Source organism: Microtus oregoni, unplaced genomic scaffold, assembly GCF_018167655.1.
Source record: "Microtus oregoni isolate MIOR12 unplaced genomic scaffold, Mior012 000007F_ref0000211, whole genome shotgun sequence".
Taxonomy (NCBI): Eukaryota; Metazoa; Chordata; class Mammalia; order Rodentia; family Cricetidae; genus Microtus; species Microtus oregoni.
The window spans coordinates 6,335,736-6,355,314 of NW_024543066.1; the positions used below are offsets into that span (position 1 = coordinate 6,335,736).

General features: G+C 43.5%; 1 protein-coding gene across 2 annotated transcripts; it reads left to right on the forward strand.

Moving 5' to 3' along the window:
* Nucleotides 1-832: 832 nt before the first annotated feature.
* Nucleotides 833-19,216, forward strand: Nrbf2 (nuclear receptor binding factor 2). 2 transcript variants are annotated; one of them, XM_041655879.1, is made up of 4 exons: nucleotides 835-1,044; nucleotides 10,104-10,188; nucleotides 15,760-15,800; nucleotides 17,729-19,216. In XM_041655879.1, the coding sequence occupies exons 1-4, from the start codon at nucleotides 1,015-1,017 to the stop codon at nucleotides 18,434-18,436; spliced, it is 864 nt and encodes a 287-aa protein (XP_041511813.1). In that variant the 5' UTR covers nucleotides 835-1,014; the 3' UTR covers nucleotides 18,437-19,216. The 2 variants fall into 2 exon arrangements, with proteins under 2 accessions (XP_041511814.1, XP_041511813.1); XM_041655880.1 differs by lacking the exon at nucleotides 10,104-10,188 and having other exon boundaries at nucleotides 833-1,044.
* The last annotated feature ends 363 nt before the right edge of the window (nucleotides 19,217-19,579 follow it).

The window sequence follows — 19,579 nt, forward strand, 5'->3', positions numbered from 1 at the left end:
GTTTTGGTTTTTGTTTTTTTGTGACAGGGTTTCTCTGTAGCTTTGGAGCCTGTCCTGGAACTCTGATGCCAGGCTGGCCTTGAACGCACCAGAGATCCGCCTGCCACTGCCTCCCAAGTGCTGGGATTAAAAGTGTGTGCCACCACCGCCTGACCTGTTTGTGAGCAAATTTCTAAGTCTAAACCTGAGGTCATTTATCTGTCAATCCCCAAGATGGAGTAGAGGTGTGGCTGCCCCTGGAAGCTGAGGTTCAAGGGTTGTAGGACTGGTACAGGTTCAAGGTCAGGGCTACACAGTTTCTTTCTCAAAAGGTAAAAGCGTTGACACCTCCTATAAATTGACCCGGAGCATGACGTAATCTTAGCGCTTCTTGAAAAAGTCAGTAGGGCCGGGCAGTGGTGGCGCACGCACTCGGGAGGCAGAGGCAGGTGGATCTCTGTGAGTTCGAGGCCAACTTGGGTTACAAGAGCTGGTTCCAGGACAGGCTCCAAAGCTACAGAGAAAAACAAAAAGTCAATAGTTAGAAAAGAAACAGGAAAGGAGTGGTGGAGGCCGGAAGAGAGGACCGAGAAAGCCTGCTGCCGGAAGGAGGCAAGAAAGATAAACTGCGCAAAGAGGCCTCACAACTACTACCCTGACCCAGCTCCTCACGTGACGCGGTGGCAGAAGTCAAGCACCTAAACTCTGACCCTAAACTCTGACTCTCGCGTCAGTTAGCTGAATGCCCCGCCCTCAGCCCCGCCCCTCCAGACCTCAGCCCCGCCCCTCCCTCCCACGCGCAGGCTCCGCCCCCACCGGCGCATGACGTCACGACGTCCTGCGCGACGGCGCAAGGACGGCCCCACGGCGCGGCGTCGGAGGCGGAAGTGGCGCGGCCGTCGCTCTCGGCGCTCACTGCCGGCTCCGGGTGTTGCGAGGAGCCGTTCGCCAGCCGCCGCGTCTCCTGCTCTCGCCGCCCCTCCATGTGCCCGGGCGCCGCCGTTTCGCCTCGGGCCGCCGCTCACCCCGGGGTCTATGGAAGTGATGGAAGGACCCCTCAACCTTGTGAGTAGTGGCGGGGCTGAGGGCAAACGCGCGGCTACGGGGGGGGGGACGGTCAAGGATGAGGGGGAACGCGGGCTGAGGGACAACCCGGATTAACCGGGGAAACCGCGAGCGGAGGGGAACCTCGACCCCCGGTACCCAGGCCGCTCCCTCGGGGCCCGTCGCTTCTGCCCTGCTGGGACCGCGTCCCAGCGCCACGTAGCCGCCTGCAGGCCGCGGGCAAAGTCGGGGTGTCCGGGCCGCCCCTCTCACACCCCCCATCCCCTGGCTGCCCTCACAGCTGCGCCAACGGAGGCTCCTTGGAGACAGTTGGGCACGAACCGCAGCCCCCTCCCCACATCCCAGTCCCATTGCTTTAGTCCTGTCGAAAGTACCAGAGACGTTCGCACAGGGAGTCCGGTCTGTTTTAGTCAAAAAGGGGGAGTGGGGGACTCAGCCACAGAGTTTTTTGGTTTTGGGAGTTCGTATTTTTCCCAGAGTGGTCACAAGGCGTCTTTGGGTTTCATTCGCTACAGACGTTTGATTTCTCAGCGTTGCGGGCTGGGACTTTGAAGTCCCGAGTCTGTAGGTGGTTTGTGATGTGGTGGGATTCGGAACAGGACCGGGGAGGATTGAGTTCTGCCTTTGGAACCCAGCCCTGCTGACTTGGAAGAGCCTTGGCCATGCTGGGCAGAGAAGCCAGAACCTGTGGTTTGAGAGTATAGATTTCTGGAGCCAAAAATCTTCTCGGATTTGAACTCTGGCTTAGTCACCTAATAGCTTCGGGACCTGGAGCAAAAAAAAAAAAAAAAAAAAAAAAATCACCTCATTTTCTTTTTCAGGTTCCTTGTGAGGATTAAAGGAGTAAACAGATAAAGGGCACGGAGAACCGTGCTTTATAGCTAGAACGTTCGAGGATTTAGCCGCTGGTCTAATGAGCCCATAAGCCCTTGACATTTCCTTTAACGAGCTCTATTTGGAGTGGTTGAGCTTGAACGCTGGAGCCAGGTTAGCAGCTCCGAGAATCCTATCCCAGGGTTACTAAGTTAGGCCTTGCCTCTATTCCTCAGTTGTTTACACTTAAGGATGACCACACCGGTGAGGTTTTGAAAACCAGGGGAATACCTTGCCCCTCTCTGGTTTTTAAGAGAACTTGCGAGGTCAATATAGTTTGCAGTGAAGTGTGGGTGGCTCAATCCCGAAAGTCCACAGGAATATTAGGAGTGGTAGCCAGCTGTTTACAAAGTGCTTCAAAGTTCAAGTGTCCTTGCAGAACCATGACTGGTTCTGTTCCAGGTGGCTTTATTTGGCACCAGGGTGTAGCATGACTCCAGCTCCACTGGTGTGTTGTGCTTGTGAGAAGACTGAACCTGGCTTTCAGTGGTAGGTGGAGCACCAGGTGCTCAGTCTAGGAAAAATTAGGTAAACGATGGCCACAGAACTTAGGTTTATCTCCTGCTTGTTTGAGTCATGCCAGCTTCGCTGTTACTCTGTCGCCTAGGCTGGTCTTAGGCACTGGGTCATCCTGCTTCTGCTTTCTAAATGCTGAGCTTCCATTATTACTCTAAATGCCTGTGCTTCCATGCCCTGGTAAGTTTTTAAATAGGTACATTAGGAGGCTCATACAGTTTCATTTTCTCTGGTCTTAACATTTATGTGACAAGCTTCAGAAATGTGGCAGCTTGAATTTTTGAGCCTTTTGAGATTTTGAAGATTGCTGACTTCCAGCCTAGCTCTTTACTCAATAACAGCTGGATGTCAACTTGAAAGAAGCGTATGACAAAGTAGCAGTGGTAAGCCTCAGTCAGAGCTGTAGAAGACTCGGGTTTGTGTATGTGTGTGTTTCACATATGTGAAATCAGGATAACTCGGGAGTGTCAGTTCTCCATATGGGCTTGGAAAGTGAACTCATGTAACCAGGTTGGTAGCGAGTATCTATCCCCTGAGCCCTAGACTTAAAAGTTTTTTGAAGATACTCTCTTTTGAGGGGATAGGGCATTTGTGAATACACCATGGTATCTTCTTTACTCAACTTTAAAGGTAGCTCTAGGGGCTAGAGAGATGGTTCTTCCAAAGGTCCTGAGTTCAATTGCCAGCAACCACATGGTGGCTCACAACCATCTGTAATGAGATCTGGTGCCCTCTTCTGGCCTTCAGGCATACGTGCAGACAGAATATTTTATACATAATAAAAATAAATATTTTAAAAAAGGTAGCTCTAAATTCTGACTTAATGCGTATCTTTGAAAATTTTAGTAAACTACAAGTTTATCACTGGAGTGTACTCCAGATTCATAATATAAGGACTTCACTTCTGTACGTGGGTTTTATGTCCTCAGAGCATCCTTAGAATTTAGTAAGACCTGTTTGAGATATTTGCTGATGAACAAGTCTAACTTGAGGGAAGTTAAATAATAGCTTAGGTCAGTGACTTAAGTGCATTTTGCATTTCAACTTATTATGACCTGCTCCTGAGAGGCTTCCATATTCATGTACTTTTCATTTTCCTTGGTGTTTATATTGAGCTCTGTGTCACTATTGCCTCTGCTGGAGTTTTATTGTTAGCGTTATAGCAAGATTAATTTCATCACAGTGAGATTTTCAGGACATGGAAGAGACTAGTTTGAATTATTATTATTATATTATTTTTATTATTGTGGGGGGGGGGTTGAGACAGGGTTTCTCTGTGGCTTTGGAACCTGTCGTGGAACTAGCTCTTGTAGACCAGGTTGGCCTTGAACTCACAGACATCTGCCTGCCTCTGCTTCTGCCTCCCAAGTGCTGGGATTAAAGGTGTGCCCCACCACCGCCTGGCTAAATTATTACAATATTTTAATATGTAAGTATGACAGATGTGCTAGCTCTTTGATGTTCAGAGTTAGTCAAGAGAAGTTTTATGTCCTTTGAATGAAAAATAGTCTTTCAATTCTGGATCAATTTGTCCTATCAAGTGTTTTCCTTTTTGTTATTTGCCTGTTTGAGGTAGAGTCATAAGACTAGGTAGGCCACAGTGTATACAGTTCAGGCTAGCTTTAACCTTGTGATCCTCCTGCCTCAGTTTCCTGAGTGCTGTGATGACAAGCCTGCACCACCACACAGCTTGTTAACTTTAAATATGGAAAAATTGTAACTTACCAAATCACTTAGTGTCTATTAGGTATTTCTTGCCATGCATTAAATTCTGGCATTTGGCTGGTAGCAAATGACTGGCCAATCTTCCGTGAGATCATTTCTAGTGCTGCAATGTGGGTAGTGATGTCAGTCTTAGTGTCCATGACTTTTGTTTATGATTTACTTGCCTAGGCTGCTGCTGCAGGTAATACCCATGGGACTACACAACCACACTTGCTTTGTTGTTGTTTTGCTTTTTATGTGTTTATCCTTCAGTCACCCAATTTTCTCTATGTTTATGCTTAAGAGGGCTGGGCATAGCTGGGTGGTGGTGGTGTGCGCCTTTAATCCCGGCAGAGGCAGGTGAATCTCTGTGAGTTCAAGGCCAGCCTGGTCTACAAGAGCTAGTTCCAGGACAGGTTCCAAAGCTACAGAGAAACCCTGTCTCAAAAAAAAAAAAAGAGTGCTGGGAGTGGGGAGTGTTGGTTAAATAACTGAGCTTCCTTCTGGAGTGTTTAGTTCTTAACCGCTGCCTGAAGTGGTTAATGTTTTCAGGCATCTCATACAAGAAAAAGAGTCATATCATGGGCTAAAGAGCGGCTGTCTTTTATGTAGCTGAAGTCTTTGTAACTAGTTTGAAAACTAGTGATAGTAGAATTAAAATCTGTAAAGAAAAAGGAGGCTATTTCAATCACCTTTGTGTTGCTCTACAAATAACCTAAGGAAAATAATCCTATGCCATAGGTATAGTTGGAATTACTTGGGAGCACTCTGGGTGAGGAGCATGGAGTGCTGGCTTATAGCCAACAATTAGTAAAATGATAGGGCATCATTGTGTCTCTTACTTATCTTAATATCCAGATGTGCTATTCTGCCAGTTTCATAGATTATGACATTAAATGAAGAATAAGTTGAGATAGTGGGGTTTGGAAGTCAGAATCTAAAATAAATCATTGAGCTTTGTATTAAAGCATTATTTACCCATCTGCTTTAACTGTGATCTGCATGAGAAATCCTTACAGATTGGTAAGTCAGTTTTGGGTGTAGTACTGCCAAGCTGCTGTGTCATGGAATATATCTTGTGCTTCTGCAGAAACATTTCACACAAAATAAAGCCAAACTATAACTTTTTACTGAATATGAGGTGCTGTAATATTTACTGTTGTGTGTGTGTGTTAGTGCTTTGCCTTCATGTACATTTGTACACCATATATGTGCTTGGTGCCCCTTGGGCCAGAAGAGGTCATTGGGCCCCCAGGAAGTGGAGTTTCAGTGAGATACCATCAGGGTGCTGGGAATCAAACTTACTAGGTCCTCTGGAAGAGCAGCCTGTGCTCCTACTGCTTAGCCATCTCTCTAGCCTATGGATTTTTTCTTAATACTACCAGAATTGACCACATTGTTTTCATATGTGAATCCTATACTAGATTCTCACTGTCTACACAGCAGGTGGTGACAGCTTTGGAAAAACAAGAACAAGCTCAGCTAGAAACTGATGGGCATAAAAAGTTTATAGACAAAATAGCACAAGGAGAGAGGTGGTCTTCAGAGTTGGAATGAGGTCCTCAAGTTCACTGGAGCAGTTAGTTACCTTCAGTTGAACTGTTGTGTTGATTATACAGTCGACTGGGTGCACGTGCGTGGAGGTACTGCTTCACACTTGTTTGTCCAGTGAACTGGGACAGGGGCGTAAGGCTAATATTTCTCCTTTGTTCCCAGTTGAATGCCATACCAGTCAGGAATATAGTATATATCCTCTGCCTTCTTTCTAATATTTGGAATGGTGGGGTTGTTTTTTTTTTTTTTTTTTCAGTCTCGATATAGCACTTCCTTCAGGTCAGAACTTAGTAAATTGAAAAATATGGAAGACACTGTTATTTATAATTTTGGAGGTGTTTTGTTTTGAGACAAAATTTCTCTGTGTCCTGGGTAGACCAGGCTGGCCTCCAGTTGACAGAGCTCCGCCTCTCTCTGCCTTCTGAATGCTAGTACTACAGGCAAGCACCACCATGCTAAGAAAAGTGGCCTTGAACTTGCAATTTTAAAATAACCAGCAAAAGGAAAAAGTCCTTGAGCGTAAATTCATTGACTTAGTAGCCTAATTGTAGTCGTTAGGATGTTTGTTGGTTTTAGATAATGGGAACTCACTTCTATTAGCTTAAGGCCAAAGAGATATTACCCAAAGAAGGAGCAGGAAGACCAGTGTACAGTGTCTGTAGAGGGAGGCGTCTTGTTTGTTCCCAGCTGCCCAGACCGTGAAATAATCACTCAAATGATATCATTTAAGTCACTTCTTGTCCAAACTCTTAAGTATATTGCTAGTAAATTAACCCATTCTATTAATCTGTGCATTGCCACATGGCTGTGGCTTACTGGGTAAAGTTCCAACTGGCATCCGGCTCTGGCGGGGCTCCATGGCTTCTCCTGAGCCCGCCTTTCTCCTGGAATTCAGCTTAGTTGTCCCCAGCTCTATTCTGCCCTATTACAGGCAAAGGCAGCTTCTTTATTCATTAACCAATAAAAGCAACACATGTACAGAAGGACTTCCCACACCATTTCCCCTTTTCTGTTTAAATAAAAAGGAAGGATTTAGTAAAAAGCAACACGCACAAAAGGACTTCCCACACCTCAGTGTCTTGAGAGCCTGTGCAGATTGGAACTCAGGAGTAAGATTCCTGTGATGGGCTTTGGGCTGTTTCACTTCCTTCAGGCCTTTGTTTCTGCCTGGCCACTCTCAGAATGCCCTGTAGTTAAAACCACTTCAAGTTTTATTGCTATTCTTGCTTTCTGATCCCAGGTTTGAAAAGCCAGGCAATATGAGAATGCGGCACCTGTCATAGGAATCATAGTTGTTGAGGAAAAGCAGTGTATAGAAAGGGGTAAACTGTTTTTTGAGTTTTCTGGTTTTTACTTTGGATTTATTTAAACAGATCAGTTTTAAGTGGGAATCCTAAAGAGTCCTTTAAAAAATAACATTAACAATCAAAATAGGTTTCTATAGTATTGTCTATCGTTTTATTACCGTTTGTTTAGAGACAGGGTTTCATGCAGCACAGACTGATCTCAAACTCATTATGTAGCTAGGGATGACTTTGAAATCTTCATCCTTGCCTGGCGGTGGTGGCGCACTCCTTTAATCCCAGCACTCGGGAGGCAGAGGCAGGCGGATCTCTGTGAGTTCGAGACCAGCCTGGTCTATAAGAGCTAGTTCCAGGACAGGCTCCAAAACCACAAAGAAACCCTGTCTCGAAAAACCAAAAAAAAAAAAATAAAAATAAAAAATAAAAATCTTGGGCTGGAGAGATGGCTCAGAGGTTAAGAGCATTGCCTGCTCTTCCAAAGGTCCTGAGTTCAATTCCCAGCAACCACATGGTGGCTCACAACCATCTGTAATGAGGTCTGGTGCCCTCTTCTGGCCTGCAGGCACACACAGACAGAATATTGTATACATAATAAATAAATAAATATTTAAAAAAAATAAAAAAAAAAATAAAAATCTTCATCCTTCACCACCTGCCAAGGACTAGGATTTTAGGTGTGCACCACCATGCCTGGCGGACGTCAAGCTAAGACCGTGTCCTACATTACAGTTGGCCTCTGACTTGTGATCCTGCTTCAGCCTCCTTAGGGTTGGGTATAGAGGTGTGAGCTGTCATCTGTGATGTCTCAGATTCCGCTTTGCCCTTGTTCCCTCCGTCCCTTCCCTCCCTTTCTTCTTTCTTTCTCCTTTTTTCCTTTTTTTCCTTCCTGTCCCTCCCTCCCGCCCTCCTTCCTGGCTTCCTTACCTCTTCCTTCTTTTGTGTGTGTGTGTTTTGTTTTTGTTTGTTTGTTTTGAGACAAAGTTTCTCTATTGATGCCTGGCTGTCCTGCAACTTGCTCTGTAGAACAGAGTGGTCTCTAACTCAGAGATCTGCCTGCCTCTGCCTTGCAAATGCTGGGATTAAAATTGTATGCTGCCACTCCTGGCTTGTCTTTGATTCTTTCTTAAAATGTGTCCAGGAGCCTCAGACACAGCCTCACTTCAGTAGATTTGCAGACCCTATTGCAAAACTACAGACTGAAAATCTGCATTTTACCCAGATCTGCCTGAATGGTTTGAGTTCTCTTTACAACTCCTAAAATAGTGACCTGGTTGAACTTTTATTGACAGTGAGAAAACAGCCCCAGCAGAGTGGGACAGTTTAGCTGGTTTAGAGTGAGAGTCAGAACTTGGAGAGACAGAGACACTCTCATGCTGCTTTGTCCTTGTTATGAAGGGCTATGGGGTTTCACAGTTTTCTTTTGTGAGAGAAAAAGTGTGGGCTTTTTTATATTTTTAGAGCTCAAAAAAGGTGAAAGCACCTACATATGACCCCTTCATTCACTTTTCTGTTCTCTTACTGCCTAAGACCTTGTTGGTTGAATACCACTGTTCATTCAGATGATCTGCCAGATTCCTTGTTGATACTGTCTTCTCAAAAGGTCTGCCTTTCACCTGAGGGTGGTATGTGTTCATACTCCCAGCAGGTAAGAAGAGGTAGAGCAAAAGGAACAGGGCTTCAAGGCCAGACATGGGGTCCAACTTAGAAATCTGCTCCATCCTACCCCAAATATTTTATATGGATACTAGAAAATATCTAGATGTTCAGAACATACTTTTTGCTCAGTCCAAGCCTCCATGGTTAAAATTAACCCACCCATGCCCCCCGGTTTTTTGAGACAGGGTTTCTCTGTAGCTTTTGATTCTGTCCTGGAACTAGCTCTTTTAGCCCAGGCTGGCCTTGAACTCAGAGAGGTGCCTTCCTTTGCCTCCCAAGTGCTGAGATTAAAGGCATGTGCCACCACCACCACAGGGCTAAAATGTTCTAATCTTAACATAAGTTACTGGCCTTGTTACCTAAGAGAAGGGAACAGGTTGACAAAGCTGTAAGTGACATAATGTGTATTCAAGTTCTTTATTTGTTGCTGTTGAAGGTTTGTCATCTAACAACCTTGTAAGAGTCAGCCAGGTTCTCTATTCTGAGCTGTGTGTTTATCTCCAGCCTTTGGAGGATTTGTTTATTTCTTTGTTTGTTTGATTGATTGCTTACTGGCATTTTGGCAATTGAACTGAAAGCTTGTGCCTTGTCATACTAGACAGATCTCTTTTACCACTGACTACACCTTGTAGCCTTTGGTCTTTGACTTGGTTTGTTGATGAGGCTAACCTGAGCTAGGAGATGGCTTGGCTCCTCCTCCTTCTCCTGAGAGCCAGCATTACAGGTGTATGACTCCATGGCTGGAGGCTTTGGGAAATGTAAGAAGGGTGGCACTATTTAACTATATACCTTTACAGTAGGGACATCTAAACCCTTTGCTTTTTAGAACCTCTAACTTAGCCTTTCTCTTTTTGATGAATTGTATATGAAGAGATAGTAATATTAAATATTAGAATCCCTCACTGCGTGTTTTTTAAAATTTTAAGGTAAGTAGTAATTTTAATGTTTAAAGAGAAGAATGAACAGCTATAAGAGAAGTTTGGATTTTTTATGATACATTTCCTGATTAAAGTCTTTAGACTATATAAACTTTTGAAAATACCTACAAGATGTCTCTTTGAAATATCTAGTTAAATATAGAGAAAGCATGTTCTGAGTAATACCTGGGATTGTAAGTCTTTTGTTACTCTGATCTGTGGAAGAATAGAGGTCACTTAGCAGTTAGAACCTGATAACTGGAGAGGATTATGGGTAGAGAGGAGTTGCCAGTTTTTATCAGATGATGTGGTTCTAAGCTTGACTTCTTCCATTTGTTTTTCAAGACAGAGTTTCTCTGTGTAACAACCCTTGTTGATCTAGAACTCACTCTGTAGACCAGGCTGGCTTTGAACTCATTTGCCTGCCTCTGCTTCTCCAGTGCTGGGATGAAAGGCTTGTGCCACCACCACCCTGCTAAAGATTTTAAAAGTCTTGTTTTGTAATTTGGAGTAACTCAGAATGTTTGTTTTCTAGGCTCACCAACAGAGCCGACGTGCAGACCGTTTGTTAGCTGCTGGGAAATACGAAGAAGCGATTTCTTGTCACAAAAAGGCTACAGGTAAGTATTTTTCTTAAGAAATACTGGATAGAGCTGTTGGCAGGTTGAGGCCGGAGTATTGCTATGAGTTGGAGGCCAGCTTAGACAACCAAGAGAAATCCTGTCACAAAACAAAAAGAACAAGAATACTTTGTTATTGGTAGTTGTCATTTAGCGATGACTAATATATGTGTATATATATATATATATATATATATATATATATATATATATATATCATGTTGTAGCAACTACTGCTAAATGTCATTTAGTTTACTGACTTTCCGGTGCTGGAGATGGAGCTTAGTGTAATTATACACTTGGCATGTGTTGGTTTCTTATCAGAGACCCAAATTTCTGAATTAGCCTTATAAATAGATCTGAGGGCTCTGTTTTCCAACATTTGAGTTCCATCTAGAATGGGTGTCGCGTCTGTTTTAGAACAAGGTCTGCAGTCTTTCTGCTAGGAAGCGCTATTCCTTCCCTTCTCACAATAACAGAATTCTTTCCTGGCAGGGAATGGAATGTTACTATACTGTTGAAATACAAACTTACAGTGGGCAATGCTTTGACTAAATTTTCAGTACGTTCTTCCTGTAAGTAATTATCAAGAGAAAAAATATTTTTTGATTCAGGATCTTGTTTATCTAACCCTTGATGGCCTAGTACTCATTATAGCCCCGGTTCCTTCCCAGACTTGGACACTCCTCCTGCCTCAGCCTCCCCAAGTCCTTGGATTACAAGTATGTGCTGGTCATACCCAGCTGGAAAAAAATTAATTAGTTGTAGTTAGCGAGTGGCTCACACCTGTAATCCTCACTCTTTGGGTGAGAGGTGAGAACATCACAACATTTGACACCAACCATACTATATAGCCAATCTTTTCCCTAAAAAAACACTAGCAGGAACCAGTTTTATCATAAGTGTGCCCATGTGTCTGCTGTAGGTCTTGCGTACATAACTAGGTACCTCATAATAGTATTTTTATGTCTGGTGCAGTTTTCTACAACATGAAACCAGTGGTCTTTAAATCTCTCCTCAACCATATTATTGACCAGATTGTTGATTTGTATTAACTCCTGTGAGAGTACGCCATGTTTAGGAAAACCATGATGTGGATGAGAGCCCGGGTGCATTAACCGTAGTGAGTTAGGTTTCCTGTGTATGCCATGGGTTAAAGTGGAGCAAATCACCATATGGTTATGTGTATACTAAGTGCACGATAGTCTGAAGAACATGAAAGAGAAAAAAATTATCCCTAAGGTCTTTTGTCTTTGAAGACTTAAACAGCTATGTGACACTAGGAAGTGTAGCTCAGTGGTAGAGAAGTTGCAAAGAAGTAGGTTGGGGGTGTTAATCTTTCCTGAACATCTACTTTAAATATTAGCCTTACATTATAATTGGAAGAAGTAATTGCCGGTATTGTTAAGATTTTTCTGAGCACAGTAGGACTGACAGACATATGAATTCACAGAGCGTGCATAAAACTTGTAGGGATTCAGACCAGAAAATTTCAGGACTGAGAAAGGGTAGTGAGCAAGTCCCACCCCTAACCAAGAAGCTAATTGCAGCTGATACCTGCTGGAGAAGGGAATTCGTTTTCTCCATTGGAGAGTCACTGGGAATATCGTCCCCATGCACAGGAGTAGCTGGCCTACATAAAACAGACCTCATGGTTTTTTGGGTGGGGGGATGAACATTTTGGTCTTTTGTTTGTTTGTTTGTTTTGCTTTGCTTTGCTGGTTTTTGTTTTGATCTCCCCCCCCCCCAAGAGTGAAAACATGAATGAAGTTGGGTGGGTAGGGAGGTGGAAAGGATCTGGGAGGAGTTGGGAAGGGAAAGAATATGATCAGAATATAGTTTATGAAAAAAAATTGAAGTAGAAAAAGGTTTTTTTGAGATCGTCCTTTCATAAATTTCAGTATTAGGAGATTATCACAGTGATTTTATGAGACAACCATGCCGTACACTCAATTTTTCTTTTTTAAGTTTCAGAATGATACTTATTTATGTGTATGTGCATGCCTACCTGTTTATGTGTACCACATTCGTGCAGGTGCTCATGGAGGTGAGAGGACATGGATCCTCTGGAATTGGAATACAACGCTATGTGGGTGCTAGAAACCAAATCTGGGTCCTTTTAAAGAGCAATAGTGCTCTTAACAGCCCAGCCATCTCTCTAGTCCCCCCTTTCTTTTATTTTCCCCCCTTTCTTTTATTTATTTATTTTTTTAAATATTTATTTATTCCTTATGTATACAAGGATCTGTCTGTGTGTATGCCTGCAGGCCAGAAGAGGGCACCAGACCCCATACAGATGGTTGTGAGCCACCATATGGTTGCTGGGAATTGAACTCAGGACCTTTGGAAGAGCAGGCAGTGCTCTTAACCTCTGAGCCATCTCTCCAGCCCTCCCCCTTTCTTTTAAATCAACTTTTTTTCCCCCTTTTTTGTTCCAGTTGTAAGACCTTATTGTGATAAATCTCCAAAGTGGTAGTGTGGCCCTTGATGAATTATTTGCAGTTCTGGATTATCTGTGGGTACCCTACCATGTTATATTCAGTTTCAGAGAGCTCCCAAAGTCAGCGTTTCTAGTTCTAAACTTGGTTTTGTGAAAGCTGTTCTCATTGTTAAGATGGTGGTTTAAAGTAAACTGTTGTTCAGAGGAGACATGTGTGCGGACAATATGAGTGGGATGTCGTAAGAAATTCCATGGTGTATGTAAGCAGTAACAGAGCTCTGAATGGAATGTCACTACAGGTTTACAAACAATGCAGCTTGACAGACCTAGCACTGAGAAGTTGAAGAGATGTGTGTAAGCCTGGCCAGTATGGCTGGAACAAAGGTGATAGCTTTTCTTTCTTTCTTTCTTTCTTTCTCTCTCTCTCTCTCTCTCTTTCTCTCTCTCTCTCTCTCTCTCTTTCTCTCTTTCTTTTTTTCTGGAGAAGAAACATCTAATTTGAATCTCAAGGTTGGTAGAACCTAGCAGACAGGAAATTTTAAGTTGTGAAATAAAAAAATCTCTAAAGTATTTGGAATGCAACCAGACATCAGTGTCATAATATCTGTAAAGGGAAGTTAGTGTAAAAAAACAGAAGTTCCAAAAAGTTGACAGTCAGTAAGAGCTTGATCCATTATTAGTGATACTTGTTATTTTATTCTGATTATTCCAGAAAAACTGTAAAATGCTGTACAGAGGAACGTATAGCAGAATACAGACACTAAAAAGAAATAGATAGGGAAAGACATAAAAAGCAAAAACAAAAGAACTATAAGTATGACTCAAAGGAATTTCAAGTTCCTGAGTATTATAGAACTTGTTCTTGGTTTATATCAGTCAGGGTTACAGTTTTGCCTGCAATCCTGAGCCTGGCCATTACTCCCTGCATTCTGGTCAGCATTCTGGTTTGCTGTGCTCTCGCTAAAATTGCCCATTAAACTCCACGTACAGCCTTTTAAGATGTCTTGGCTGGCCTCCCTTTCTACACTTCTGAACTTTTGTAGAGGAGTACCAATGACCTCTAAACAGTACAGTCAGGCAGAATCACAGTGACCCCACTTGGCTCTAGTTTTCTGGGTTTTCATAACTCTGACAGAAATATCTAAGGAAAATTAACTTTATTTGTGGGGGGGTCTGTGTACTTAGTGCGTGGGGGGGCTATACACTTGCACCATAGTGCATGTGTGCGTGTGGGGGTGTACACTTGCGCCATAGTGCGTGTGTGTGGGGTGTACACTTGCACCATAGTGCGTGTGTGTGTGGGTGTACACTTGCACCATAGTGCGTGTGTGTGTGGGGGGTGTACACTTGTACCATAGTGCGTGTGTGTGTGGGGTGTACACTTGCACCATAGTGCGTGTGTGTGGGGGGGTGTACACTTGCACCATAGTGCGTGTGTGTGTGGGGTGTACACTTGCGCCATAGTGCGTGTGTGTGTGGGTGTACACTTGCACCATAGTGCGTGTGTGTGGGGGGGTGTACACTTGCACCATAGTGCGTGTGTGGGGGGGGCTATACACTTGTGCCATAGTGCGTGTGTGTGTGGGGTGTACACTTGCGCCATAGTGCGTGTGTGTGTGGGTGTACACTTGCACCATAGTGCGTGTGTGTGTGTGGGTGTACACTTGCGCCATAGTGCGTGTGTGTGGGGGTGTACACTTGCGCCATAGTGTGTGTGGGTGGGGGTGTACACTTGTGCCATAGTGTGTGTGTGTGTAGACTGTACATATTTGTGCATAATGTTTATCCCTGGAGCCCAAAAAGGTCAGAAGAGGACATTGGATAGTCTGAGATTGGAGTTAAAATTGTGAGCTAGCAAGTGGATACTGGGACTTGAACCTGACTCCTGGATGAACAACAGCCAGTGCTTATAACCACTAAGCCATCTATTTCTTCAACCCCTGAGACTGTACTTTAAACAAAGATACATCCAAATCATGTCAGCTTTCTCTTAGCCCAAAGAGAAAATGTAAGGATTTCAGATTGCCTATTAAAATTCAACAGGTTAAGCAACCCAGAATTTGATCAAGATAAGAAAAGCTTGACTGTCTTCATAAATCGCATTATTCTGTCTTCACACAGTATATTGTCATATATATTATATATAATCATATTCTAAGGTTTTGTTGTCTGAATTGAATTTGTGATTCTCCTTTGTCAACCTCCTAAATGCTGAAATTACATGTGTGTCACTGTGTCCAGCTTAGGGTTACGTACCTAACTAGTGGTTGGCTGTTGGTATTGTGTTGGTGTAGCTCAGAAACAATTGATAAAAATAGTTCTTATAGGAGACCACAATGGTGTAGTAGCAGATACTCAAATGGGCACTCATAAATATCTGTTGAGCATAAGGCCTCAGTAAATTCCTACTTAATTTGATTCTCAATAAACAGTTTTTCTAATTAAATCTTCAGTTCCTTTATCGTACAATCTACAAATATTTTTGCTCTGCATTGTTGGGCCCAGGATGTGTTAGGCAAGCACTCTGCCGTGGCTAGGAGACTGAAACTGGGGTTCAACCTGAAGGTCAGAAAAGTAAAACAGCCAGTCATATGCTCTTACTTCGACCTAAGTCCGAAAATGGTGATCTTGCTTCCAAGAATCTCAGGATGAGATTCAGTCTGTGAACATCTCCTCCATTTTACATTCCTCTCTAAGGCTGGGATTAAAAGCATGCACTGCCTGGTTTGGTTTCTATGGCAACTAGAGTTAAACTCAAGTTTAACTTGAGTTAAAGGTGTGTGTTACCAGCGCCTGGTTTGTAAGGCTGACCAGTGGGGCTGTTTTACTCTCTGACCTTCAGGCAAGTTTTATTTATTAAAATACAAATGTAATGCCACTACAGCTAGGTCCCCAACCTGCCAACTTTAGAAGTTTAAAGCCTCCGGTTTTTAAGATGGGCTAGGGAATACGTATTTACCAGTGACATTCTTTTGGGGAAAAGTTAATGCTGTTTTCAAATTTGCCTTTTTAGCACAATTGCTTAGAAGACCAAGTTCTGTACTCTGGGGGCAAATACTTCCATTATTAGCCTATAAGTTACAAAATAATGATGTGCATATATTAATTTGCTGCTTTTTTTTTTTAACCAGCTTATCTCTCTGAAGCCATGAAGTTGACACAGTCTGAGCAGGTGAGACATGCTAGTAGTATTTGCAGAAATGTTTGGGGGGCTGGAGAGATGACTTAGCAGTTAAGAGAGCCCAGTATGGTTCCCAGTAATTGTGCCAGGCAGCACACAAACACCTTCAGTGCAAAGAGATCTGGTGCCCTCTTCTGGCCTCCACTGGCACTGCGCTCACATGTACTGCTTCCCCCATTACCAAAACAAGCAAACAAAAAGTCTTTTATCATTTATTTGTTTAAATCAGGGACTCACTATATAGTCCTTTCTGGCCTGGAACACACTGTGTAGAGCAGGGTAGCCCTGAAATCCAAAATGCATCCAGCTCTGTCTCCCCAGTGTCAGGACTAAAGGGTGTGCTACCATGTCCAGCTGAAAAAGAAAATCTTTTTAGAGAAAGATTTTCTTGTGGAGATTTGAATTGGGTAAAACCTAAAGTTTTATGTCTTTCTCAAAACATTAAAAAAATATACGGATGTATTTTGGGAAAGAAATGAAAGCTATGTTAGCTGCCATTAGCCTTCCAGCCTGCCTTCCTGTTTCCTGTTGTTACTCCCAGGTCTCATGCTCCAGTGGCTAACACTGAGGAAGCAGGGATGGCCCAGGGGAACTGGATGGACAACGCTTTGCTTGTCAACGGCAGTTTAAATCTGAATAATCTCCTGTTTGTTTCTTTGATACTTAGATGATTCCTGTACTTTGAGATCTGTTTCAGGATGACTTCATAGTGTCTTAATATGTTTAGGGAAGGCCTGTGCTTAAGCATAAGATACTTAAATGTCTTCAACAGACCTTCATTCCGGGGCTGGAGAGGATAAAAGCACTGAGTGCTCTTCTAGAGGACATGAGTTTGGTCCCCATCACCCACATACCAGTTTGTAGTTAGCAGAGGAAGCTCAGCTTATTTACTTGGGCACAGCCATGACAAAGACCATAGCTTCAGAACCATGGGAAGTTGGCAAAACCTTTTTCCATGTGTATCCATCTCAGAACTGGCAAAGCCTTCTTCCTTGGTTCAAGTTTGAATGCTGATGTGTGTAAAACCTAGCTGCTGCTGCTTTGTGCTCCCAGTTAGTTAGAGCTTGAGACCATATTTCTGTCTCCAGAGACCAGCTAGCCCCGTCCCTGTGCTGTCCATGGTAAACAGACACGCTGAGATCCAGGTTGCAGTGACAGTTGTTATGGCCCCATCATTCCTTCTGGACATGTGCCTTTCTTCATTGTCTTGCCACACAAGTCAGGATTCCATGTGGGTCACGGCAGGGTCTCGTAACATTCTGCTTCTCCAGTTCCAGGGGATCTTTTGCCTCTTCTAACCTTCCTGTACATATACTCATGTACATATGCAAAATATTTTTTAGAAAATCTTTATCCAAGGTTTTTCCCTTTTTTCAGTGCTCTAGGTTCAAGCCTGGGTCTCTGTACATGCTAGCGAACATCATTGCACTGAGCTACACCCCTAACTGTAAAGACAATGTCTTGATTTATAATGATGGGTACCTAAGAGGATTGGTGACTGAACTAAGGACATGGGTTCTGTAAGCTGTGGCATTGGCAAAGTAAAAACGCTTAACTCAGATTGATTGAACCAGCCCACAGCTGATAGTGTAGCGCTTGTGACAGCTGTCATATGTGTGCATCAAGCTTTCCAAATACCCTGAGCATCGGAAGGCCATAGATGAAGGGGATACAGTCCATCATCGTAAGGAAGCATGACACTTGGAACTCAGTTCACAGTGACAGCCCAAGGCATGGCTTGTTAATCTCTCTAGATCAGGAAGCAGAAAACTGGCCATGAACCTCAAGGCATGGGCAAGCCACTTATAGACCACACTTCCTGAAGATTGCACAGCCAGTCAAGCAGGTGTTCAGGCACATAAGCCTGGGAGCTTTCTGATGTTAAGTTCTTTACACTGACCTTCTCTTCCATGTCACAGGCTCACCTATCACTGGAATTGCAACGGGACAGCCACATGAAACAGCTTCTCCTCATCCAGGAGAGGTGGAAGAGAGCCAAGCGCGAAGAGCGGTTGAAAGCACAGCACAGCACGGACAGGGACGGAACCCCCCACCTGCAGGCATCTCACAAGCCCTCTGAGGACATGGAGGGTCAGAACCCTCTTCTTTGTCAGACGTACATCCCTTCCACAGAGAAGCGCCTCCCTGAGCTTCAGGGGGTCTTCGACAGGGATCCAGACACACTGCTATATTTACTTCAGCTAAAGAATGAACCAACAGAGCCATGTATTGGAAGCAAAGCCCCAAAAGATGATAAAACAATAATAGAGGAGCAGGCAACCAAAATTGCAGATTTGAAGAGGCATGTGGAGTTCCTCGTGGCTGAGAATGAAAGATTAAGAAAAGAAAATAAACAACTAAAGGCTGAGAAGGCCAGACTCCTGAAAGGACCAACAGAGAAGGAGCTGGACGTTGATGCCGACTTTGTAGAAAAGTCAGAGCTGTGGAGCTTGCCACCACACTCGGACACTGCCACAGCCTCTTCAACGTGGCAGAAGTTTGCTGCGAATACTGGGAAAGGCAAGGACATTCCAATACCCAATCTCCCGCCTCTGGATTTTCCTTCTCCAGAACTTCCTCTTATGGAGCTCTCTGAGGACATTCTGAAAGGATTCATGAATGATTAAAACGGAAGGCATTGGAGAGGCTGGTGACAGTTAATCCAGAAAAGAATACAGAGGGAAAGCCACGCCCAGGGGAATCCCAGAAATGCTCCTTCATCTGGTGTACTGTGGGAGAAGAGGCGGTGCCAGGACCTGGGAATGTCACTGTGAAACATCACTTATCTTACGACTAAAGCTCATGATTCTGACTTGGCAGACACTGAACTCTGGATGGAGGTTCACTTTCTTATGATACAAACCAAATGGCTACCTGGAATAATTTTTCAAACAGTTATTTTTCTTATCTTCAGGGTTAAATGTATAAAAGTATGTCTTGTGTAATTAATCTATAATGCCATAAATGATAATGCAAAAGCTAAATATGGTGGCCTGAGAGGCGCACTTGTATTTGGAACATGCTTTCTATCATGCATTGACTGTATGCATTTTATGCACATTTTGTTTGTTGAGATACAGTGTGTAAGATACACCCTTCCAGATGGAACTGTATGTGCCACAGTTTGCACTACTCGTAACATAATGATAACCTCAAGATTATCAGGAGAAATATTTAAATTTCCATTTTATGAAGAAAGGAACCAAATTATTAGTTATGCTTTTTAAAAAAATTACCAGTTTACATAATTAATCAGGGTGCATTTTAAGTTCTAACTTTGTGTTATATGATGCATCATTTGAAAATACTGAGGAACTCTTCCTTTGTTCTGAATGATGCATGTGTGAAAGTAATGCTAGTTAGCAGTATTTGATTGTAAGACATCAATAAAGTAATTGTGTTTCATACCCTTGTTGAATATGGCTGGTGGTTAACAAACATGGCGCTCAGTGGCTTCTCCCTGTGTTCCCACTTTTTCTCTTCATGAGACCCCGCTATGAAGTAAGCAGTCCATGGTGGTCTCAGACTTGTGATCTCGCCCCCCTTTTTACAATGAGCTCTGTAGACTGGGGTGTAGTTCAGCGCTAGGTGTACGAGGTGAGCACTTCCCACCACTTCTGTTCCTTGTGCTCTTCCTTCCCATCACTCTTATTGGTTTGCCATTTTCTTAGATCTTTTTCTCTCTTTTGTTGATGCTCTGTGCACACTGCTCAGTGCTCTTGCGTAGCCTCGCTCTGTTGGAGCTTTGTGCTTCGCGTCTGTGTGTTGGG

What these genes read in the sequence shown, in the direction of transcription:
- Nrbf2 (XM_041655879.1), top strand. Translation starts at nt 1,015, where the DNA reads ATGGAAGTGATGGAAGGACCCCTCAACCTT. An exon ending in TTGTCACAAAAAGGCTACAG is followed by an intron (nt 10,189 to 15,759) that starts GTAAGTATTTTT and finishes TTTTTTAACCAG; the next exon opens with CTTATCTCTCTGAAGCCATG. An exon ending in AGTTGACACAGTCTGAGCAG is followed by an intron (nt 15,801 to 17,728) that starts GTGAGACATGCT and finishes TCCATGTCACAG; the next exon opens with GCTCACCTATCACTGGAATT.